This window comes from Colobus angolensis, unplaced genomic scaffold (genome assembly GCF_000951035.1).
Source record: "Colobus angolensis palliatus isolate OR3802 unplaced genomic scaffold, Cang.pa_1.0 Scaffold15, whole genome shotgun sequence".
Classification (NCBI taxonomy): domain Eukaryota; kingdom Metazoa; phylum Chordata; class Mammalia; order Primates; family Cercopithecidae; genus Colobus; species Colobus angolensis.
The window spans coordinates 12,557,149-12,582,844 of record NW_012114599.1 but is presented as its reverse complement, the minus strand read 5'-3'; the positions used below and the strand labels follow the sequence as shown (position 1 = coordinate 12,582,844).

Sequence of the window (25,696 nt, the reverse complement as noted above, 5' to 3'; positions counted from 1 at the left end):
AAAAAAAAAAAAAAAAAAAGTGGGGAGGTAGGGGGTTAAAGTGCCAAAATTGCTTTCGATTGCTCAGTGGTAAAGAGCCATATAGATTATCTGGCTTTTAAAAATCATTAGGGGCCAGGCGCAGTGGCTCACACCTGTAATCGCAGCATTTTGGGAAGCCGAGGTAGGCGGATTATGAAGTCAGGAGTTCAAGACCAGCCTGCCAATATGGTGAAACCCCATCTCTACTAAAAATAGAAAAATTAGCGGGCGCGGTAGTGCGTGCCTCTAGTCCCAGCTACTCCAGAGGCTGAGGCAGAAGAATCGCTTGAACTTCCCCAGGAGGTGGAGGTTGAAGTGAGCCGAGATCGCGCCACTGCACTCCAGCCTCGGAGACAGAGCCAGTCTCCTCTTTAAAAAAAGAAAAAAAATTAACATTTTGGAGCAAGTACTTAAACTTTTGTGAGGGATTCTCTAAGTGTTATCTTTTAAGTGAGCAGGCCTTGTTCTTAATTGGAGGTAAGGACACCCAGTGGGGCAAAATGAATTCTGTAGAGCTAGATGTTTTCATTAGGAGGAGATTGTGTCAGCTGATCTGCCACTGAGAGGCATGTTCAGGCTTGTTCTGAGACATAGATTTCCTTCATGCTGGAGGATTCTGGACTTGGGCAAGGTGGGAGGAAGCCAGCCCTGTTGAGTAAGCCCTGTGTGGCTCTCTTCGAGTTTCAATCCCAAACTTTCAAAAACTGTTTTGCTAACTCAGAAATATCAAAAGCTCTACAGAAAATCCAACCACCAAACAAAACCCTGCTACCGATGGGTTTTTAACTCCTTACTACTTGAAACTTGGTGATAAGTGTACATTCATTGCCTAGCTGCAAACAAGTATTTTGCCTTTTTCCTTAACCAATATTTTATATATATATATATACACACACACACATACATACATACACACACACATACACCCCCCCACACACACTTTTTTTTTTTTTTTTTGCCACAGGGTATAACTCTTTTTCTGCCTCCACCTTCCTAGACTTATTAGACAACCAGGCATTCAAAGTAAGCAGCTGAGAGATGAAAAGAGACATCAGAAAGGATTTCCATAAATATCCTTCTAAACTCCTCCTTACACAGACCTTAAATGATACTTTGCAATCTAGCCTTTACAACAGATACCCTGGCCAATATAATCTGCTAGTCACATACATATATCCTTTCTCTCTAGTTTTTGAGCCAAAAAGACATAAAAGCAACTTTCCTAAAATATAATTTCAAAGATTCTTCTTTGTTGAATCATATTTATTTTCCTTTGTTTTTATAATACATTTAGGCTTTGGCAACTGGCACATACAAAGCTGAACAGCGTATTAATGAGAAAACAAAAAACAAAGGAATGACAGCAAGCAAGAAAAGAATTACACTAGATAAACATCTTGAGAAAACTGTCTTCCCTCCACAGTGTTATGTCCACTGTATCTAACGAGAAAGCCTAAGTACGGTATCCGTATAGGCACACTGCAAGTTTCTTGATGAGAAGCACTGTGTCTTACCCCTACTCCTACACTGAGCAGACTTATAGCACAGAGAAAATATACAGTAATTGACTAAATTCTAAAATAGGGACTTTGGCTCTCCAAAGTTATGAATATATCAGTCATATCTTCTAGTGATTACACGCTTGTTTTCCCCCCTAAATTTGTTACAACACTTTTTTTTTTTTTTTTTTTTTTAGATGGAGTCTCAATCTGTAATCCAGGCTGGAGTGCAGTGGCGCGATCCCAGCTCACTGCAACCTCCACCTCCCAGGTTCAAGTGATTCTCCTGTCTCAGACTCCCGGGTAGCTGGGATTACACACCACCACGCCCGACTAATTTTTGTATTTTTAGTAGAGTCAGGGTTTCACCATGTTGGCCAGGCTGGTCTCAAACTCCTGACCTCAGGTGATCCATCTTCCTCGGCCTCCCGAAGTGCCTAGACACTAACATTTTAAGAAAATGTCACGATAAGCACTCTTAAGTATATCCAGCCATTCACTCATCAAATCCTTACTAGGTAGGCACCTTTTGCCTTGAATTTGTTATTGTTCTAAGACTGGAAGCAAAAAAAACCAAAAACAAATAATACATAGTTTTTGCTTTCCATGAATTCGCAGGCTAATATTATAATGAGAGGGAAGTAAAAAAGTGCTTAAAAGAAGAAACTTTTAAATACTTGGTTTTAATTATTTATCTTCTATAATCTTTTTAATGATTTATCTTCTAGTATACTCTACCCGGTGCGTAGGCAGTGTCTGGTACCTAATGAACACTAGGCAGTTTACGCAATGAATGCATGAATCTCAGGGAACATCACAGATAAACGCATCTTAGCCTTGGGAGTGTGAGAAAGGTGAGACAGTTTTTAAGGACAGAAGTTCACTTGCTCACAGGCAAAGATGGAAAGGGAGCTTACAGGCAGAGGGATAGCCAGAGCAAGAGCACAGAAATAGGAAACTGCATGGTAATCTAAGTAAAGAGCAAGTTTCTCATATAGACTGAGCACAGGTTATAAGCTGGAAGTAGTTGAAGTTTTTACTCTGCAGGCAATGGGGAAGCAAGGGTGTCACTGTAAGACTTTAAGGTCTATGTATGCATTTTTCCTCAACATAATTTTATTATAATAATCATGCTATAAAAAGTTGGGAAAATAAGAGTTAAAAATGCCTCACAACCTCAATTTCTGGGTTTTTATATTCTATCTTTGTAAGTTGTAATTTTGTGTACAGAGATTCCGTATTTAGTTTTACCGATAAACACGTCACAGGGTTTTCTCATGTGAATACCAGTTTTCATAATCATTATTATTATTATTATTTTTGAGATGGAGTCTCGCTCTGTCGCCCAGGCTGGAGTGCAGTGGCCGGATCTCAGCTCACTGCAAGCTCTGCCTCCCAGGTTTACGCCATTCTCCTGCCTCAGCCTCCCGAGTAGCTGGGACTACAAGCGCCCGCCACCACGCCCGGCTATTTTTTTGTATTTTTTAGTAGAGACGGGGTTTCACCATGTTAGCCAGGATGGTCTCGATCTCCTGACCTCGTGATCCGCCCGTCTCGGCCTCCCAAAGTGCTGGGATTACAGGCTTGAGCCACCGTGCCTGGCCCATAATCATTATCTTAATGACTTACAGTGGATGACCCATGATGTATCCATCAGTTTTCCCACAGCTGAAATTTTATATTTACTTCTCATTCTATACTTAGCATTGGGAATCTTAGAAAGATGAAATACACAGCTTTTGAAGACAAAAGAGATTCATTTCTTCATGTTATAAATAATGTTGCAAGTAAACATTTTTGTAAACTTACCTCTTTTCCATATTTTGGATATTTTTCACTAGAATATAGGCCCAGAAATGGAATTACTGGGTCAGTGTTTACAAGTATTTTTATGACTCTGAATAGACATTGCCAAATGCTTTCTAAAAAGGTTCTATATTTCACATTGCTACCTGCAATATATGAGAATATATCTTTCAGATCTATTTTAAAATAAATTTTAGGCTTATTTTTCTTATAAATATTACACAAAAAAGGAAAAAAATCAGAAACATAAGCAAAATGAAAATTAAAACCACACATAATCCTACTACTCAGATACAATGCTGTTAACAGTCCAGACAGTTATGTAAACATACTCACAGTTTTTTACGTAATAATGTGTGTATGTGTGTGTGTGTGTGTGTATAATTTCTACCCCAATTTTCTAGTCACTTAATATCATCTTTCAAGATCAAGAAATACATTTAGGTTACTTTCACTTTTTTGTGAATAATAACACCATAACAAATACCCTTGTAGCAGAACTTTTGTGCATATCCTTAAATATTCCTGAGAATAAAGTCGTTGACAAATGTGTGCAGTTCTTTAATTAATTAATTAATTTTTTTGAGACATAGTCTCACTCTTGTTGCCCAGGCTGGAGTGCAATGGCGCAATCTCAGCTCACTGCAAACTCTGCCTCCCAGGTTCAAGCAATTCTCCTGCCTCGCCTCCCAAGTAGCTGGGATTACAGGCATGCACCACCATGCCAGGTTAATTTTCTATTTTTAGTAGAGACAGGGTTTCACCATGTTGGCCAGGCTGGTCTTAAACTCCTGACCTCAGGTGATCCGCCTGCCTCAGTCTCCCAAAGTGCTGGGATTACAGGCGTGAGCCACTGTGCCTGGCCTATGTATGCAGTTTTAGAGGATGTACAGAGGAAGGTGCTGAAGATTCAAAGAGGAAGAGTTGACAGCACTGAGGTTCACACAGCCTCCTCCTCACCCTCATGCCTAACTGGTATCTCCTCCTATCTTCCATGTTTCAGTGTAAACATCGTTTGCTCCAAAAAGACTACTTCTGAGCCTCCAGTCTATTGTAAGTGCCTCTGCTATGTGTTTCAAAACACTTCGTATTTCTCCTATGATAATACTCCTTACCCTTTGTTGCATCTACTTGTTTACCAGTTTGTGTTGCTGAGCAAATGTAGTATATCTCACTCCCGTACTCTCAACTGCTAACCTGACAGAGCTGAAGCTAAATAACACTTTGTTGAATGAATCAGAGGGTGGGAAGTAAGGGAATGAGAAAAGTTTAGTCTTAGATTAGCGGAAAAGCTTAAAATAATTATAATTCCAATAGTCTTCCCTTAAACGTGGTTTTACTTTCTGTGGTTTCAGTTACCTGTTGCTGAATAATACCACGAAAATAGGGAAGTGAGATACTGAGCTGGTAGAGGAAGGAATTAGTTACTTCAATACTGGAGGGCAGATGATAAGAATTCTATAGCAACTGGCAGAAGGAATTTAGAAAAGTGAATTTAAAACAATGTAATTATATATTTTTTAAAGTGACTGTGAGAATGAAAAAGGTAAAACTAGCTATTAAAAAACAAAATAAGCTGGGCACTGTGGTGCGTGCCTGCAGTCCCAGCTACTCGGAAGGCGGCGGCAGGAGGACTGTTTGGGCCCAGGAGTTCAAGCCCAGGCTGGACTACAAAGACCCTACCTTTAAAAAAAACAAACAAAACCCCTATGGCCTCAATATCAAGGTGGCAAGTCTCCTGAAATTTAATCAACAAAAAGATTTTTGGCATAAAATATTTTCTATTGTTTATATTTTTGAGTTTTTCCTACCTAATTTCCTCATGTTATGTAGGACAGCCCTTCCTCAATACAGAGGTTTTCAGTAAACTGATTAACATATTTTCAAAAAGTATTCCATATCATGGGTCAATTTTTTTTTCTTTCTTTCTTTTTTTTTTTTTGAGACAGAGTCTGGCTCTGTCGCCCAGGCTGGAGCGCAGTGGCCGGATCTCAGCTCACTGCAAGCTCTGCCTCCCGGGTTTATGCCATTCTCCTGCCTCAGCCTCCCGAGTAGCTGGGACTACAGGCACCCGCCACCTCGCCCGGCTAGTTTTTTGTATTTTTTAGTAGAGATGGGGTTTCACCGTATTAGCCAGGATGGTCTCGATCTCCTGACCTAGTGATCCGCCCGTCGTGGCCTCCCAAAGTGCTGGGATTACAGGCTTGAGCCACCGCGCCCAGCCGGTTAATTTTTAAAAAACAAAAATTTTTTCACCAACAGAAGTAGGGGAACATTTTCTCATGGATGAATAAATGGGTCAAAAACAATAGGTTGCGGTTTAGTCATTACCTCTGCCCAAGCTTTAAGAACAGCCAGTTTTTCCATGGTTGTGGCGCTCTCTCGGTACAGCTGGCTGGAAGATCCTTTTCCAGCCTGAACTTTGTCCAGAGAAGAAACAAGAAGATTGTGTACTCGACGGAGATCATTGAGATCACTGACAACTCCACTTCCAATCCATGTACTACATACCTAGACAAAGAGAATTCAAAAACTTTTGTGTAAAAAAAATTAACACTGTATAAGAAAATGGAATAAATGATTTTTTTCCTAGCAGATAAAACACAAAAGAAAACCAAAGAAAGAAGTAAAATAAACCACCCAATGCTATGCTTTGATGATGATGATGATGATGATGATGATGATGATTTTGAAACGGAGTCTCGCTCTGTCACCCAGGCTGGAGTGCAGTGACGTGATCTCGGGTCACTGCAAGCTCCGCCTCCCGGGTTCAAGCAATTCTCCTGCCTCAGCCTCCCAAGTAGCTGGGACTACAGGTGCCCACCACCACGCCTGGCTAATTTTTGTATTTTTAGTAGAGATGGGGTTTCATCATGTTAGCCAGGATGGTCTTGATCTGCTAACCTTGTGATCTGCCTGCCTCAGCCTCCCAAAGTGCTGGTATTACAGGCATGAGCCACCGTGCCCGGCTGATATTTTTATATCAATGGTAAGCACAGATTTTATTGTTCTCCTATGTAGAAAATAAAACAGTACTTACTTAACATGTTTCCACTGTGTACTTTAACAAAAATGTTAACAGAAATAATTTTCCACCCAGTTCAGTCTTGAATAATTCTTCAACAAAATTTCTGCTTACCACAGGCAAAGGGTTATGCTAGCTGCTATGAAGGGGGCTTAAAAAAAAAAGAAAAAAAAAGAGGCTGGGTGCGGTGGCTCACGCCTGTAATCCCAGCACTTTGGGAGGCCGAGGCAGGCAGATCACGAGGTCAGGAGATTGAGACCATCCTGGCCAACATGGTGAAACCCTGTCTCTACTAAAAATACAAAAATTAGCTGGGGGTGTGAGTGGTGGTGCATGCCTGTAATCCCAGCTGCTCGGGAGGCTGAGGCAGGAGAATCGCTAGAACCAGGGAGCCAGAGGTTGCGGCGAGCCAAGATCACGCCACTGCACTCCAGCCTGGCGACAGAGCGAGACTCCATCTCAAAAAATAAAAAGGAAGAGGAAAAAAAAAATCTAGTCCCTACCCTCAAGTAAGAAAACACAGATTGAATGAACACACGGGAATGTTTTACCACTGTAATACGACACTTAAAAACAGACAAGGGAGAGATTAATTCTAGCAGGAGAAATGGGAATGTTTAGGTGTTAAGGGGGTTTGTGTGTATAGACATAGGACAGTTACATGAGGAAGAAATGTGATTAGGAAAGTTAACTGGGATTAGATTAAGGTAAAATTTAAATTCCATGGAAAATGAATTCACACTCATTCTGTAAGCAATTGTGAGTTTCTATGGCTTCTGGACAGGAGGATCATATTATTAGAATTGTGCTTTAGGAAAACTGTTCCAGTACTTATGTATAAGAAAAAATGTATATAGATAGTAAGTAATATGTTCAGTTAAGTGTCTTCAACAATACCATAGAACAGAGAGGATATGGATCAAACTGGGAATGGAATAAAAAAGGAGAGGCATCTGAGACAGACTTGTAGTAAGAAATCCCAGGATATGGAAACCAATTAGCTATTTTAGGGGAAGGGTGAAGGGAGATACAAAAAAAGTAAGGAATCAACAATTGCCAAATGCTGATTGTTGAAGCTTCTGACTTGAATGGAAGGAAGGTGATACTACTGCTTTACAGGGATGATAGGGGAACAAAGGAAACTAAGTGGAGACGAGAAGTGAGAGAGCATGATTTTAATTTTGAACATTTTTACATGCTGAGTTCAAAGTGCCACTAAGAGACTTGTGGAAAGATATTCAGCAGGCAATTAAAAACTTGGGTCTGGATTTCAGGAGCAAGTTCAAGGGTAATTACATAACCCTAGGAATAGCCACACAAAGGTGATAACTAAAGTATTATTAGTTAATTTTTTTTCAAGGACAGGTTTAAAAAAAAAAAAAGCCTTAAAGCCAGACCAGATGGAATACAGTTACACTTAAGGGACAAGTAGAATAAAAATAAAGAAATTGAAAAGAAAACACCAGAAAAACAAAAGAAAAAGCAGGCAAGTGCAGTGCCAATGGAGCCAAGGGAAGAATTTCAGGAAGGAAGGGGTGGTCTCATACTGTCAACTTTATCAACAATAATTACATGCCCTTACTTTCTTATCTGAAATCCTTGGACCAAGATTTTTTTCAGAGTTCACAACTTTTGGGTAAAAGGTAATAAGGTACCTGAACCTCATTAAAGAATACACCTAGCAAGATGTGTGGCAGCACCCCATAATTAGCACATAGATGTATCTGCAACAAAATGTATTACAAATCACAATAAGAAAGATTAACCAACCAATGCTACAATCTCACTTAGCTTCACATCAGAGCCAAATGAGTACAAGTCAGCTCAGGTTTTGCTGCCAAATAAATGATAAAAAAAGCTTTTGGTTTTCACAGCATTTGGGTTTCCAATCATGGCTAATGGACTTGAGTTCCTACATTGAAAACGTTTTAAAAGTTAAGAGTAAGTATTTATATCAAATTTTATTCTCAAAGAATTCAAAACTAATTTTAATAAAATTAATAAGGACATTTTTAACTGATTGTTACCAATTAAGGACATACTGATGGCAAAATTTAAAATGCCAGTCAAAACTGCTGAAAAATAATTAAATTTAAAGTGAAAAGAAATTAAATATGAATATGAAAAGAAAGAGTTGTTACTCCTAAGGAAACTAAAGAACATATGGGAAAGATTTGATAAATATTTCTGTGAAATTTGGTAGAAATATAAAAGTTGGGGAAAATTATAAAGATTAGGAATTTGGCACTAAGCTTTCTTTGCAAAAACCTAAGTACTTTCTTCACAGTAAAGAATCAGAAACTAGGCCGGACATGGTGGCTCATGCCTGTAATCCCAGCACTTTGGGAGGCCGAGGTGGGTGGATCACCTGAGGTCAGGAGTTAGAGACCAGCCTGGCCAACATGGCAAAACCCCATCTCTACTAAAAATACAAAAATTAGCTGGGAATAGTGGCACACACCTGTAATCCCAGCTACTTGGAAGGCTGAGGCAGGAGAATCACTTGAACCCGGGAGGTGGAGGTCGCAGGGAGCCAAGATCACACCACCGCACTATAGCCTGGGCAACAAAGGGAGACTATGTCTCCAAAAAAAAAAAAAAAAGAGCCAGGTGCGGTGGCTCACACATGTAATCCCAGCACTTTGGGAGGCTGAGGTGAGTGGATCACCTGAGGCCACGAGCTCAAGACCAGCCTGGCCAACATGGTAAAACCCCATCTCTACTAAAAATACAAAAAATTAGTTGGGCATCGTGGCGTACACCTGTAATCCCAGCTACTCAGGAGGCTGAGACAGGAGAATCACTTGAACCTGGGAGGTGGAGGGTGCAGTGAGCCAAGATCAAGCCATAGTACTCCAGCCTGGACAACAAGAGTAAAACTTTGTAAAAAAAAAAAAAAAAATCTGCAACTAGAATCACAGATAATGCATTATGGAGTTTGTTTATGAAGAATGACAAAGTAGCACTGAATTAATAAAATAATATTCAGAGAAAAGACTTGCCCTATATCAAAAGACTGCTGAATGAATGTACATTTAAAAGTTTTATGCTGAAATGAAATATTTAAGTATGCATTATGTTTATGATCTGACCCTACTTTAAATAATTTTTGATTAATCCACTGATTACTGTACCCGGTTGTGTGACAACTGAGGGTCCTTCCTATAATCGAAGAGTTACCCTGATTTTAACATTTCTTAACATGACATTTGTTCTAACAAACAGGTGAGGATATCATGTAGGCCAACTCCTTACTTTCCTTTAAGGAAAGGAAATTGTAACCTACAGCTTTACCTGTTAGGAAACCAGGTTTCCTCCCAGCAATAGAAGGAAAGGAGGTCACAAATTTAAGCCTGCCACTAGAAAAAAGGAAACTTCTTATAAAAAAACGCAGCTAGGGCCACAAAAGAAATAAGTTTAAGGCAAATTCAATACTCACATACAAGATAAAATTCTAATAGCCTTTGCTTTTCTAATGATCAGGAGCATTGTAGGAGATTTTGTCTGCTTAAATGCTGTGCTCTGAAACATAATCACGATACACTTATTTACATATGGACAGTAATATTTTGATATTTGTGTGGCAGTATCCCAAACCAAATTACCTAGTCGAACTTGAAGGTGTGCACCATGATCCAGAGACCTATCTCTTATCAACAACGTTTCTTCTCTCTCTGGTCTCCTGTCAGTGAAAAGAGTTAATTTCTCTGAAGACTGCCTACCATTAAGGTTTCAGAGATACCAATCTCAAAACTGGAAGGAAGGGGCAAACTCGTATTCAGCTACAGAGAGAATAAAGTCAGAATTTTAAACCTATTATTGCAGAATCTTCTCTGCATACAGCTTACATGAAGCTTGGCCATGGATTCTAAGCAAAAATGATGGACCACAGCACTGTACTCCAGAAAACTAGGAAGAAGAGAGTTGCTTCTCTTCTGTCTTTAGGTAAGCAGACAAATAACCTGATTTCCTAAAAGAATAGAGCTTAATACATGAATCCTTTTTCAAAATGAAGCATATGAAAAAGAGAAACTGATTAAAGGCATAAGAAAATACACGTTTTTTGGGGGCTGGGTGCAGTGGCTCATGCCTGTAATACCAGCACTTTGGGAGGCCAAGGCTGGCGGATCACAAGATCAGGAGTTTGAGACCAGCCTGACCAACATGTGAAACACTGTCTCTACTAAAAATACAAAAATTAGCTGGGTATAGTGGCGGGCGCCTGTAATCCCAGCTACTCAGGAGGTTGAGGCAGCAGAACTACTTGAACCCGGGAGGAGGAGGTTACAGTGAACCGAGATCACACGCCACTGCACTCCAGCCTGGGCGAGAGAGCAAGACTCAGCCTCCAAAAAAAAAAAGAAAATGTGCCATTTTTTGGTGGTATTTTTTTTGAGCCTCCTCAGATATAATAAGGTGAGAATAATTCCCTGGGATTAATTTTGCAATGAAATGTCTATATTGTGAAATTTTCTTTAGGATGATTTAATACCCACAAACTAGCAAAATTTTCATAATGTTTGGTCAAAAACAATGTTTCAACCACAATGTTTATTACCTAATTATTATTTCATCATTTCATACAGAATAAAAAGGAAAACTGCAACTGTTGTATTTCCAAGATAAAAATATTATTTAGTTTTGCTCTTTTTTTTTTTGAGACAGGGTCTCTCTCTGTTGCCCAGGCTGGAGTGCAGTGGTGCAATCTTTGGTCATTGTAGCCTTGACCTCCTAGGCTCAAGATATCCTCCAACCTCAGCCTCCCGAGTAGCCTGGTCTACAGGTGTATGTCACCATGCCCAGCTAATTTTTGTATTTTTTTGTAGAGATGGGGTTTCCCCATGATGCCCAGGCTGATCTCAAACGCCTGGGTTCAAGCGATCCTCCCATGTTGGTCTCTCAAATTTTTCTCTATTCTTTCATACAAGTTAAATTCTAAGATATCTATGAATTTATAGAAGACAACTATACAAAGTCCCATTTTTCTCCTTACCTGGCAAGCTTTCGCTATTATATCTGATGGTGTATCTTGTGAAAAGGCTGGTCTTAGAGCAGCTCCCACCTAGAAAAATAAATAAAGCATTTTATTTTTTATTTTTATTTTTTGAGACAGGGTCTTAATCTGTCACCCAGGCGGGAGTGAAGTGGTGCGACCTTGGCTCATCGCAACCTCTGCCTCCCAGGCTCAAGCAATTCTCCTGCCTCAGCCTCCTGAGTAGCTGGGATTACAGGCGTGTGCCACTACCGCCAGGCTAATTTTTGTATTTTCAGTAGAGACAGGGTTTTACCATGTTGGCCTGGCTGGTCTTGAATGCCTGACCTCAAATGGTCCACCCTCCTCGGCCTCCGAAAGTGCTGGGATTCCAGGTGTGAGTCACCGCGCCTGGCCCAAGGCATTTTATTTTTAAAGGTAAGTAGTAAACATAAAGCCTCTTGTGTGTTTGGAGATGAAAACACACAAAAACACTTCTATCTTCCTTTCCTTTTTATGACCTCTCCCTTATTTCTTTTCATTTATAATAAACTCAGTCATATCCTTTTTCTTTTGCTTTCCAGGAGGTTATCATTATCAAATCTATATGAACGTTATATCAAGTAGACAATAATCTTGTTTTTTTTCTCGTTTTTGTTTCATACTAAACAGGATTTTCTGACAAAGTCACGTTATCAGACATACCAAAAATTGCTATTGTTAGATTTTTTTTCTGTCTATATTTTTCTAAACCTATTTCTAACAGTATTTACCTTATGAGTCAATCTCCTATCTGGATCAATTTCTTTAAATAACTGAGTAGTACTAAAGATTTACGGTCACTCTATGACCCTAGAGGTCATTTAACCACAAAAGGAGATGCTTTAAAAAGCTGCTCAAAAATATTAACTTATGCATTTTTGTTATATTAATAAGTAGAGGAATATAAGCTTTTGTTTTAAATAAGCCCACATCACTCATAGATTCTTAGCTATATTAGATACAACAAGTATAAGTTGAATACAGGAGTAAGATGTAGTCAGCTCCTACGTTGAGATATTCTTCCCTTATAACAGAGATCCAGTTGGTCAGGTATATCGATAGTAGTTAGGAAATGAATCGAGACTCCCTCTCTATGACTAAAGACAGATGGTAATTGATCACAATATGTGAGCCAGTATTGGATTCTGTACTGGTAGAGAAAGAATACTATATGAAATATGTTACTGGGTTGACTGACACAACTGGAATATGACAGATTATGTAAAAGTAGTATATCAATGTTGAATTTCTTGAGGTTACCTATTCTGTAGTCATATAAGACAATGTTCTTGTCCTTTGAAAATATAGTCTAAAATGCTCAAGGGTAAAAGCACATGATTTAAATAATTTATTTTTAAATGATTTAGAAAAAAAACTGTGTGTTGGGGGAAGAAAGAGAGAGAGAATCATTGTTAAAGCATATGAGGCAAAATTAACAATTGGCAAATATGAATATGGGTTGTAAGGTAGTTTTTTATTTTATTCTTGCAGCTTTTCTGTAAATTTGATTTCTTTTTTTTTTTTTTTTTTTTTTGAGACGGAGTCTTGCTCTCCTGTCCTGCAGGCTGGAGTGAAGTGGTGGGATCTCGGCTCACTGCAACCTCCACCTATCAGTTTCAAGTGATTCTCCTTCCTCAGCCTCCCAAGTAGCTGGGATTACGGGTGTGTGCCACCATGCCTGGCTAATTTTTGTATTTTTAGTAGAGACGGGATTTCGCCATGTTGGCCAAGCTGGTCTCGAACTCCTGACCTCAGGTGATCCACCCGCCTCGGCCTCCCAAAGTGCTAGGATTACAGGCGTGAGCCACCACGCCCAGCAATAGCATTTTTTTTTTCTTTTTTTTGAGATGGAGGCCTCCTAAAGTGCTGGGATTACAGGCATAAGTCACCGCCCTCAGCTGGCGATATCATTTCTAAATAAAAAGTTTTTAAAAAAACCCACCATTCCAATAGGTTGGGTATTTGGGAGTAAACAATTGTATACAGGTTTTCTACAGCCAGTTGGGCTAGAAGCTATAACTTCTTCACTTAAGATGTAAAAACAACAGATTATACATTATTCACATTTTAAATTTTTTATATATTGAAGCACAACTTTTAGATGAGGTATAGTGTACTGAAGCAAAGATTTTGCCATAATCACAGTAAAAAAAAAAAAACTCTGTTATTTCCTTGTTAACAAAATTTTTTTATCCTTTATATAACCCCCCACTGCTAGGATTAGTTTACTGTGCCTCATTTGAATAACATAAGTACAGGTATACATCTCAGGAGCAACAAACAGATCCCTCTTTTGAATGAAATAAAAAAAAAATTGGGCGGGCGTGGTGTCTCACACCTGTAATCCCAGCACTTTGGGAGGCCGAGCGGGTGAATCACGAGGTCAGGAGATTGAGACCATCCTAGCTAACATGGTGAAACCCTGTTTCTACTAAAAAAACAAAAAAATTAGCCAGGCGTGGTGGTGGGTGCCTGTAGTCCCAGCTACTCGGGAGGCTGAGGCAGGAGAATGGCATGAACCCGGGAGGCGGAGCTTGCAGTGAGCCAAGATCACGCCACAGCACTCCAGCCTGGGTGACGCAACGAGACTCTGTCTCCAAAACAAAACAAAAAACTTTGAAAGTATCTAACTCTTTCAGCAATACATTTTTTTTTTCTTTTTGAGACAGAATCTTACTCTGTCACCCAGGCTAGAGTGCAGTAGCGTGATCTCAGCTCCACTGCAACCTCTGCCTCCTGGGTTCAAGGGATTCTCTTGCCTCAGCCTCCCAAGTAGCTGGGACTACAGGCATATGCCACCAGGCCCGGCTAATTTTTTGTATTTTCAGTAGAGACGGGGTTTCACCGTGTTAGCCAGGATCGTCTCAATCTCCTGACCTCGTGATCCACCTGCTTCGGCCTCCCAAAGTGCCAGGTTTACAGTTGTGAGCCACTGTGCCTGACCTCAGTAATACTTTTAACTGTTGTTCTTAAGAGTTAATTTATCCTTTATTATACAAGGGGCAACTGCTATCTATTTCTAAAAATGCTTATGAAAGTTTGCCATATAAAAATAATGGCAGCAAATCCACAACACTCTTTTGAAGGTTCCTTTTATCTCTTAAAGGGCAGGGCTAAATATCTAAACACAAGACTGGAAAACTGAGCTGGAATTTCTATTCTAGTTTTATCACTAATATGTTATCACAACTTAAAAATAGTGACAACAGCTTGACACTTATTTCTTCATTTGTGAGGTGACTAAAACTAGGTAACAGACAATGGAGATAAAGAGATGCATTCTACAGAAATAAACAGATTGCAGTTCCAAATGCAGTCCTTCAGGAAGTCAGCACTTCTTCAGTCGTCTTTCAAAAGATCAATTTTAAGTTTTTAAACAAATAGAAAATCTCACATTAGCCTGATACTGCTCCAGTATCACATGACCTGGAAATTCTGGCTCAGGCACAGACGCAAACTTCTTGATAATGTCTTCAAGTGCCTGGAGCCCAGCCATTCGCAACTGGTTGCTATGATCAGTTGCAGCCATGAATGCCATGCGAATGAGGTCAGAGAGATGAAGTACCAAGAGGTCATCTAAAAATAAAAATAGAATGCAAAAATGAAAACTCTTGCAAAAATAAGTGTAATAACATAAAAATATGAAATGAAATAAAGTTTTGATAAAAAACACAATCCATATATTTCATGACTTTGAAAATAGCAAAGATACTATATTCTTTCAAGACAACTTCCATATCAATCTTTCAAGAATAGTGATATACAATACAGTAATGTTGATGATGTTATAGGATGTACAATGATATTTGATGCAAAATACTTTTAACGTAACTTTCCCAAAATGAGTTTCTAATTATTTTTTTTATTTTTATTTTTTTTGAGACGGAGTCTCGCTCTGTTGCCCAGGCTGGAGTGCAGTGGCCGGATCTCAGCTCACTGCAAGCTCTGCCTCCTGGGTTCACGCCATTCTCCTGCCTCAGCCTCCGGAGTAGCTGGGACTACAGGCGCCCGCTACCGCGCCCGGCTAAAGTTTTGTATTTTTAGTAGAGACGGGGTTTCACCATGGTCTCGATCTCCTGACCTTGTGATCTGTCCGTCTCGGCCTCCCAAAGTGCTGGGATTACAGGCATGAGCCACCGCGCCTGGCCAGTTTCTAATGCTTTAAGAACAAAGGCTTGGCAAACTTTTTAGGTAAAGAACCAGATAGTTAATACTTTTGACTTTATGAAAGAAAATAGAATCTTGGGACCCCAAACTCACTATGCCAAAGAGAAAGTGAAGCTTGGGGACTGAGTCTTGCAATACTGCCTTCCTTTTGCTCCCAGGTAGCTGTAATTTCACAACTGTGTGTCACTGCCTCATTTTAAGCCACGTTCCCACAATGACAGAAGGCCAAAAATCTTTCCAAATGGCCTCCTCTCACAAATTGCTCACAAGGCATCTTTCCAAATACATATCCCCCGCTAAGAACCAGCCCTAAAACCAAGTTCTGTTGAATCTCACCCTGACAATGTCAATTACCAGCTTATTTTCACAGGTATAGGACAAAGACAAGATGAAAAATCATCCCTCTCTCTACGCTGAGGCCAGTGCCTAACTGACTTTTTCCTGTATTCCCTTTTCACATGTAAAATGTACATTTACCGAGGCTAGGCAGGGTGAGGTGGCTCAGCCTGTAAACCTAGCACTTGGGAAGCTGAGGTGGGTGGACAGCTTGAGCTCAAGAGTTCGAGACCAGTCTGGGCAACATGGTGAACCTCATCTCTACAAAACATACAAAAATTAGCTGGGCATGGTGGTGTGGACCTGTAGTCCCAGCTACTCAGGGGGCTGAGGTGGGAGGATCCCTTGAACCTGGGAGGTCAAGGCTGCAGTGAGTCGACATCATGCAACTGCACTCCAGCCTGGGTGACAAAGTGAAACCCTGTCTCAAAAAAAAAAGCCATTTACTGAGGCTAATCAAAGCCTCACAGGAAGACAATAACCATTTACCTCACTGCTTACCCTCCCTTCCCTTTTTTTTTCCTTCCTGCTGTTCTTTCTTCTTTAAATAATGAAGTTCCCAAAACCCAATTTGGAAAAAACATGGGTCACAGATGCTCCTGTTACCCATGATTTTTCCCAGGTGAATCCTCAACCTTGGCTAATAAGCCTCTATCAATTCATATCTGCTTCAGTCACTTTTTGGTTCACACTTTGTAGGCTATATTATTATTATTATTATTATTTGAGATGGAGTATTGCTCTGTTTCCCAAGGCTGGAGTACAGTGGTGTGATCTTGGCTCACTGCAAACTCTGCCCCCAAAGGGTTCAAGTGATTCTCCTGCCTCAGCCTCCTGAGTAGCTGGGATTACAGGTGACCACCACCATGCCCAGCTAATTTTTGTATTTTTAGTAGAGATGGCGTTTCACCATGTTGACCAGGCTGGTCTCAAACTCCTGACCTTGTGATTTGCCCACCTCGGCCTCCCAAAGTGCTGGGATAACAGGTGTGAGCCAGTGTGCCTGGTCTCAGGCTATATTATCTCCATTGCAACTACTTAGCTACACTGTTACTGTGCAAAAGCAGCCACAGACAATAAGTATAGAAATGAGTGTGCTGTGCTCCAGTAAAACTTTATTTACAAAAATGACTGTAGGTTGGATTTGGACAGTAGGCTGTAGTCTGCCAATCTCTACTTCAGAAAAACCCTTGTCAGGAAACTTAAATCTACAAAATAAGAAGGAAAAGACTTTTATAAGAATAAGATGTGGAAAAGGGAAATGTTTTTCCTTTTAGACCTAGAGTAAAAGTTGTCCTGGATCTGTAAGAACCAAGTTTAAAAGCAAGTCTCAAAATAATTAAAATGATACCAAGTAATTTAACTACATCCCAGAACAAAGTCCAAAATTATTCTGGAACACACCAAAATCCAGCACTAATATCATAAAATTTACAATGTCTGACATCTAATAAAAAAATTACCAAGAATGTAAAAAGTAGGGAAATATGTCTCACAACAAAGAGAGAGAGAGGAAAAAAAAATCAATGAATAGAAACAAGTCTAGAAATGAAAAAGATAAGAGAATTAGGGAACTTTACATAGCTATTATCAATATGTTTCCTAAGTTCAAAAAAAGGAAAAGAAAAGCACGAAAATAATGAAGGGAGAAACAAAAGGTAGAAAAAACCACAAAGGGGAATTTAGAGATATAAAGTAAAATATCTGAAATGAAAACTACACTGGATAAAATTAATAGAGATTAAATACTACAGATCAGTGAACTTAAAAGACATAGCAACACAAATTATCTAAAGAAATTATTAAGCTCAAGGTTTATAAAGTTCTTCAGGAGGCTTCAAAACCCACAAAGTCTTTTTGAAGCAGTGACAATTCTATGGCTCAGCCTGATCTCCAAACAGTTCCTATTTAAATAAGTTTTTGTTGTTGTTGTTGTTGTCAAAGTCACAAGATGTGTACCTTCAATTTTTCTTCATGTGCCTACCAAAAAAACTAATTTTAGAATCTTGAGTTTAAAAAGAATATCTGGCCAGGTGCAGTGACTCATGTTTGTAATCCCAGAACTTTGGGAGGCCAAGGCGGGCAGATCACTTGAGGCCAGGAGTTTGAGATCAGCCTGGCCAACATGGTGAAACTCCATCTCTACTAAAAATACAAAAATTAGCTGGACATGGTGGTGGGTGCCTGTAATCCCAGCTGCTCGGGAGGCTGAGGCAGGAGAATTGCTTGAACCCAGGAGGCTGAGGTTGCAGTGAGCCGAGATCATACCACTGCACTCTAGCTTGGGCGACAGAGCGAGACTCTGTCTCAGAAAAAAATAAATAAATAAAATAAAAATAAAAGAATATCTGTTGCTTTGTGGGTGGGAGGCAAGCAGAGAAGGGAAAACATTTGGCTAGAAGCCCACAGTGCTTCCTCACCTAAAGGAAGCAAAAACATACCAATAAAAGCAAGGGTTTTTTTTTGTTTTTTTTTTTTTTGAGACCAGAGTCTCGCTCTGTCGCCCAGGCTGGAATGCAGTGGCACGATCTCGGCTCACTGCAAGCTCTGCCTCCCAGGTTCACGCCCTTCTCCTGCCTCAGCCTCCCGAGTAGCTGGGACTACAGGCATCTGCCACCACACCTGGCTGATTTTTTTTGTATTTTTAGTAGAGACGGGGTTTCACCGTGTTAGCCAAGATGGTCTCGATCTCCTGACCTCGTGATCCACCCGCCACGGCCTCCCAAAGTGCTGGGATTACAGGCCTGAGCCACCGCGCCTGGCCAAAAGCAAGGTTTTGAACTAAGTAGGTTGAAGAGGTATCTGTACTCTCATGTTTACTGCAGGACTATTCACAGTAACCAAGATACGGAACCAACCTAAGTATCTATCAATTGATAAAGAAAATGCGGTATAAATACATAATGGAATACTATTCAATCATAGAAAAGAATAAAGTCCTATTATTTGAGACAACATGGATGAACCCGGAGGCATTAGGTTAAGTGAAATACATCAGGCACAGAAAAATACCACATGATCTCACTCATACGTGGAATCTAAAAAAGTTAATCTAACAGAAGTAGAGAGTAGAATGGTGGTTACCTAGAAGTTGGGTGGTTAAGGGTAAGATGGGGATATGTTAGTGAAAGTATATTGAGTTACAGTTAAATAGGAGGAATAAGTGTAAGAGATCTACTCTATAGCATGGTGACTATAGTTAATGACAATACACTGTATTCTTGAAAAATGCAAAGATGGTGGATGTTAAGTGGTCTCACACAAAAATGATAACTAGGTGAGGTAATGCATTTGTTAATTTGCTAGATTTAACTATTCTACAATGTATACATACTTCAAAACATCTTGTTGTACAAGATACATATATACATTTGTAAGTCAATTAAATAAATTTTGCCCATGTGATAAGCTTAAAAAGTTAAGATGATAATTATTATGTTACATGTATTTTACTACAACAAAAAAATTGAGAAACAAACAAACAAGAATGAGGTATAATAAACTATTGCCAAAATTTGGGAGAAAATTCCCAGGGCAATAGGAAGTAGATTAAAATGGGTCTACTTATATTATGCCAACCTGAAAGTAAATAAAAAGACCTATTATTCCTCCTGCACTCTATCACCTAATTTACAACGTCTAGGACTATATCAATCTACCAAACCAAAATCTAGGCAATTGCTTCTGTAACGAGGGTGCCACTTTCCCCAACGACCAGAGTGCTGCTGCTTCTTTGCCCATCTCTATGTCTACCCTTCCAAAGCAAGACCTCTGTCTTTTTCTAAATCCCAGGAAATGAACTCTTGAAAAGGTGGGTATGAGAAGGGGACTGAACAAAAACTTCAAAGTGGAAAGATAATTAGGGGGTTTATTATATGCGGGGAGTAGTAATTCTCTACAATTAAAGCATAGGAGATAGGAAGATGAAGAGATGAAGATGATACAGGAGAGCCTGAAGAGCACATTTACTGGGTCTATACTTTTTCATATACTCTGCCATGACTGTTCGGAATCAGAATGGCAGGCGGTGATGTTAGAAAGCATCCTGTTAGAAAGGATCCAGAGCAAAATATGCCAGACGCTGGAATCTGGGTGGGAGCTGTTACAGCAGCTTACCATCCAACTACAGATGGGAAATACATGAACAACAAAGAACACGGGAAATCCACCTCCATACTGAGAGAAAATTTCAAATATGGAATCTTCTCTTTCAAGAATATACAAACAATTAAGTTTATTAAAGAAAAATGCAACCAGGGAAAAGAAAGATTTTGAAGATTCAGAGAAATGGCTACTCTCTGGAAACAATTTTCTATAAAAACCAGAATAAAATTAAAAAAAAAAAATCATGTGGCATCCTCAATAGGATGGAAAGAATCATGGCTGCTATGGTATAAAAACAGAAAATCTTAGAGAGTAAAACGGATATGATACAATGGAGGTGGGAGAAATGTAGACAAATTACAGGAAAATTTAAAAAATTAAAGCAGACTTAAGATTATTAATGAAGGCTGAAAAAAGCAAAACATCAATGTATAAAGAAAAAACCTGTGAGGACCTCTGAGCACTAAGGTAAAAAGGACAAGACACAATGAGGACGAAAAACAACAGTTAAGATCTACAAAGAAAGAAAGGCCTACCTAAGGATTTTCACTATTCGCTAAATGTAGTACGCACACTTATGATTCCATGGCTTTACAAATTCTCTTACTTCCTCTGATTCATTTATTTATTTTTTGGCAATCAGCTTTTTCATGTTGAATCCCTCCGCTTCTAATAATCCAGTGTGGTAGGCAGAATACTGGCACCCCAAAATCTCCACACCTAATCTCTAGAACCTGTGACTATGTTACCTTGCAGGGCAAAAGGGACTCTGCAGATGTGATTATGGTTATGGAGTTTAAAACATGGAGACTGGCCTAAATTATCACGGCAGACTCAATCTAATCACATGAGTCCTTAAAAGCAGAGCACCTTTCCTGGCTGCAGTCAGAGACATGTGAGGACTGAAGAGGCATCACAGAAAGATTTAACGCCGCTGCCTTTGAAAAGACAGAAAGGGAGCCGTGAGCCAGAGTGCAGGCAGCATATACAAGCTGGAAAGAAAAGGAAAGGGATGCCCCCTAGAGCCTCCAGAAAGGAACACAGCCCTGCCGACGCCTTGATGTTACCCCAGCGAGACTTCTGACCTCCAGAACTGTAAGATGATAAACTTGTGTGATTTTAAACCAAGTTTGTGGGCATTTGTTATAGCAGCAATAGAAAACTAATGCCACCAGTCTCTTCTAACCCTTTCTCTGCCTTTAAAACTTCAAAATAACCTCTTCTGTGATGTCTTCCCTGGCTTTATAGGAAATGAATACTATATGTTTTTTAATGTTCTCAGGACACTCCACAACCATTTGACCTAGAAGTCTGTCTCTCTGTCTTCTAGGCTATAAGTTCTTCCAGGGTATGGGCTATGTTTTTTTCTTCTCTGTATCCCCACTGTATACCAAAAAACAGGATGCAGTAAATATTTGCTGAATAATGACATGAACAAAAACACTGTGTTCATGATGTATTGTGCTTTGCTGATACTCTATATTCAGAGTCTCATTTTATACATGTTGTACTACTATTTTACAGTTTGTATGTTTCTGAGAGAGAGTCTTGCTCTGTCGTTCAGGCTGGAGTGTGGTGGCATGATCTTGGCTCACTGCTACTTCCGCCTCCCAGGTTCAAGTGATTCTCCTGACTCAGCTTTCCAAGTGCCTGGGACTACAGGCACGTGCCAGGATGTCCACTAATTTTTTGTATTTTTAGTAGAGATGGGGGTTTCAGCATGTTGACCAGGCTGGTTTCCAACTCCTGACCTCAAGTTATCCACCCGCCTCAGCCTCCCAAAGTCCTAGGATTACAGGCATGAGTCACCGCACTCAGCCTGTTTGTTTTAAAAATATGTATGTGAGCTCTGCTGCTTCTTATACACAATGAAATAACCTAAAAGGCATTTTCAATTCATAGATGTCAATATTGTTAATACATACAATTTGTCTTCAGATATTTAAAAAATGATTGGGTGATAAAGAGACAACAAACTATAGGATAAGGAATCTGTTACTCTATCACCTCTCAATTTCTCTAGGTCTCTTCAACTATGAAATGAAGGTACTGGGTCTGATGGTCTCTTTGTAAATTCCCTATGATATCAGATTCAGGGGATACACGGCATAACAAGTTTACAAAAGATAAAAAATAATGAGATAAAAATTGTTTCCATAATAAACAGTTTTCACCTTTTCAAAAATACCTAATAGCACTTCTGAAATTTGAGAGTTTGCACTCTACCAGGGCATTCATGAATTCCGACATTCTCCATGGCTGGGGATGGCAAAGCTCACTTTATTTATATGCCTTAAAATTTTATCATTTCCTTTCTGCTGAAATGCTAAAATCCAGGACAATGTACTAAGAAAATCTAAGTAACTGCCATGATTATCCTTTCGGCAAATGATTAAAGAGACAGACACATAGATCAATCTATCTTGTGGACCACCTTCTTCAACTTATCTTCCCAACAGGAATCAGAAGATGAATAGCATGAAGAGTATGTAGAGGGGACAGAAAACTAAGATGAAAGGCAAGAGAACTTACAATAAATAAATGGCACATTCTAAAGCACACTACATCCATAGCAGTAAAATATCTCATAGCAGTAAAACATCTCAAGCTATAAAAATGCTTTGGGGAGAATAAGTACTGATTTTAAATTTACTTGTAGGGTTTCGAAGTTTAGCAGAACGTGCCAAGGCAAGATCAAAGTGAGCCTGGTCTGCATTCTCACACAAATTGATGATTCGACACAGGCAATCGGCAGCAAACACCCGAGTGGCCCAGCGAGGGGCCACAAAAGGCTTTGATTTATCTTCTTCACCTAACGTGGTAAACATGGTATCATCATCCATCTCATCCTTCTTTTCAGATTCTTCATCTTTTCCACTACTTAAGAGAGTTGCAGTACTCATATCTATAACAAGAATAAGGAATATCATAATAACCTTACATAAGCAAAAATGATCCTTTAAAAAGTTACTATTATTAAAAATTTTTTAATTTAAAAAAAGACTAAATTCTTACTTTCTGGAAAACAGCAGAACTAGCAAACTTTTTTTTAAACAATCAAAAGCCAAAGAAAGGATAACATAAATTACTTTTATGTAAACTACATTTACATATTTCAATAGTTCTACATACTATGTGTTACTCTAGAGTAACTCGGGATTTTTATGTATGAAAATTTAGTTTGAAGTTCCAAAAAATTTTGAAATACATTTTCCCAACAATATAAAAAAGCTCATTTGTTTATAACATAATTTAACCTTCAACATTTTGACAGGGATTTGTAGATCAAAAGTTATTACTTTTAAACATAAGCTCAGATTTACATGTATGTATCTTTATGCATATATCTATATGTATATATCAGAAGTACAACAATTTCCATTATTTTAAGAACACATATTAAATACTTACCACTAGAAGCTGCCAGGACATCTTTACAAAGCATTAGCCAATGAGAAAGTTTTTCTACTGCCAGCGAAGAAAGCATATGTCCCAAAGTGTCATGAATATCAGAACACAATTTTCTGTCTGTCTCCCGGTCTAGCATTCCAAAAAGTAGTCCCTCAAGACCAGTTTCTGTTATATTAACACCTTGGTGCCGGCAATGGATATCACTTCGAGAACTAACCCCAGGTGCAAAAGGATTGACATCTGAAAGATAATTTTTACAAATGAATTTGTATGGGATTTTTGGTGTATGCTATAGGTAACAATTATGATAAAGATCAAATCTTACATATAAATTCACAACAGCCACAAAACCAGCTAGCTATATACAATTTAACTATGGCCTCTAGTTTATGTATCTTTGGAATCATAATTTAATCTGGCAATTAGAGTAAAACCTTGAACTGTAAAACTGATTATTCTGAGATGTTGTAAACAAATCTCAGGGAACGCTCAATAAATATTTGATTCTAATAAGAAAAAGTGTGGGAAAGAGATATGCAGCTAAATATATTTAACAAAATAAAAAACTGTTTTATTTGTTAGAAGAATAAATTGAAACTTAGTCTTATAGTTCAGATTTTAAAAATTTTATAAAGTCAGAACACTAACTCTAAGTGGAGTGTATCCTAACAGTTCATTTAAAAACTGGCAAAATCCAAGGCCAGGCGCAGTGGCTTACACCTGTAATCTCAGCACTTTGGAAGGCGGAGGTGGGTGGATCACCTGAGGTCAGGAGTTCGAGATCAGTCTGGCCAACATGGTGAAACCCCGTCTCTACTAAAAATACAAAAATTAGCTGGGTGTGGTGGTGGGTGTCTGTAATCCTAGCTACTCGGGAGGCTGAGGCAGGAGACTCTCTTGAACCTAGGAGGCGGAGGTTGCAGTGAGACGAGATTGTGCCACTGCACTCCAGCCTGGAAACTCCGTCGGGTGCAGTGGCTCAAACATGTAATCCCAGCACTTTAGGGGGCTGAGGCAGGCAGATCACAAGGTCAGGAGTTCAAGACCAGCCTGGTCAAGATGGTGAAACCCTGCCTCTACTAAAAATACAAAAAGTAGCCAGGTGCGGTGGCAGTTGCCCGTAGTCCGAGCCACTTGGGAGGCTGAGGCAGGAGAATCACTTGAACCTGGGAGGCAGAGGTTGCAGTGAGCCGAGATCGTGCCACTGCACTCCAGCCTGGGTGACAGTGTGAGACTCTGTTTCATAAATAAATAAATATATAAATAAATATAAAAATAAAAAATAAATAAAAAGTGGGAAAATTCAAAGACTAACAACAACCAAAAAGTAATGTCATGAAATATTAGTTAAATTTCTTGCTTCACCGGAAAATCTTTTCATTCTTGTAAACAGCAGTAGTATATAACTGGTAGCTTTAAGAATGAGTATTACTATGCCCTCTGAAGTCTAGAGCCCTCTGAACCCTGAAGGGAGTAAGACAGAGGAATGGAGCTGAAAGGTAACTATTCTTGTTGTGTCACCCCAAATACAGAATAAAGTGAGGTTTGAAGAAAATAGCCATAGTGAGTGAAATTCTAAAACAATAGAAAAAGTTAAATGAAAACGTTCCAAGAAAAGAGAACATTAGAAAGAGATTAGGCACAGAGACTTTTCTTTCACTTAGCAGTGCATAGTGAATATTTTCCCATTTCAGTAATTACACTTCTATAGTATGAATGTTAATGGCTACACAGCAAACCAATAAATTAGGATAAAATTAATTGATTCATCACTGAGGACAAATTCCTTAAAAGAAAATTAACTGATTAGAGGACAAATTCCTTAAAAGGGAATTTGTAGGTCAAAGGGTAAGTACATTTTGAAAACTTCAAGGACATAGTGCCAAAAAACCCTCCAGGAAATGTGCGTGATTTTTACATTTCTATCTGTAGTACAAGAAATATCTATTCCTACTTTTCCCAACACTGGTTATAATTATTATTTTTAATCTTGATTAGTTTTATAGAAGAAAAATGCTATCTTATGAGTATAATAACATGCAATTGTTAAATCACCGGAGGTTAAAGATACTTGTTATTTTTTCTTTATAAAACGTGCTCTAGTGGTTTTTACAAGGTGCAAAGACAAATTAACATTGCAGGCCTAACAGTACCTTAGTAAGACTTAATTGCAAGATTAGCCCTTGGCTAGCATCTGGGAATTGGGTTTCTAGAGGTTTCCCATTAATTCCCTGATAAAAGTGGTTCGCTGTACCTAAACTGTGGCTTCTGCTGAACATCTGCTTTCCTTCTGAGAGTCTGAACTTTTGGTAT

The 25,696-nt window shown here is 39.1% G+C and overlaps 1 protein-coding gene across 1 annotated transcript in view; it reads right to left on the bottom strand.

The window, feature by feature from the left end:
• HEATR5B (HEAT repeat containing 5B) overlaps positions 1-25,696 on the bottom strand; it is a 105,575-nt gene that overhangs the window by 24,401 nt on the left and 55,478 nt on the right. Inside the window, exons 23-27 of the mRNA XM_011935976.1 lie at positions 23,384-23,623; positions 22,626-22,877; positions 14,760-14,941; positions 11,345-11,413; positions 5,658-5,837 (exon numbers count right to left, since the gene is read on the bottom strand). Coding sequence (XP_011791366.1) covers positions 5,658-5,837; positions 11,345-11,413; positions 14,760-14,941; positions 22,626-22,877; positions 23,384-23,623 — 923 coding nt within the window. The remainder of the gene's footprint in view (positions 1-5,657; positions 5,838-11,344; positions 11,414-14,759; positions 14,942-22,625; positions 22,878-23,383; positions 23,624-25,696) is intronic.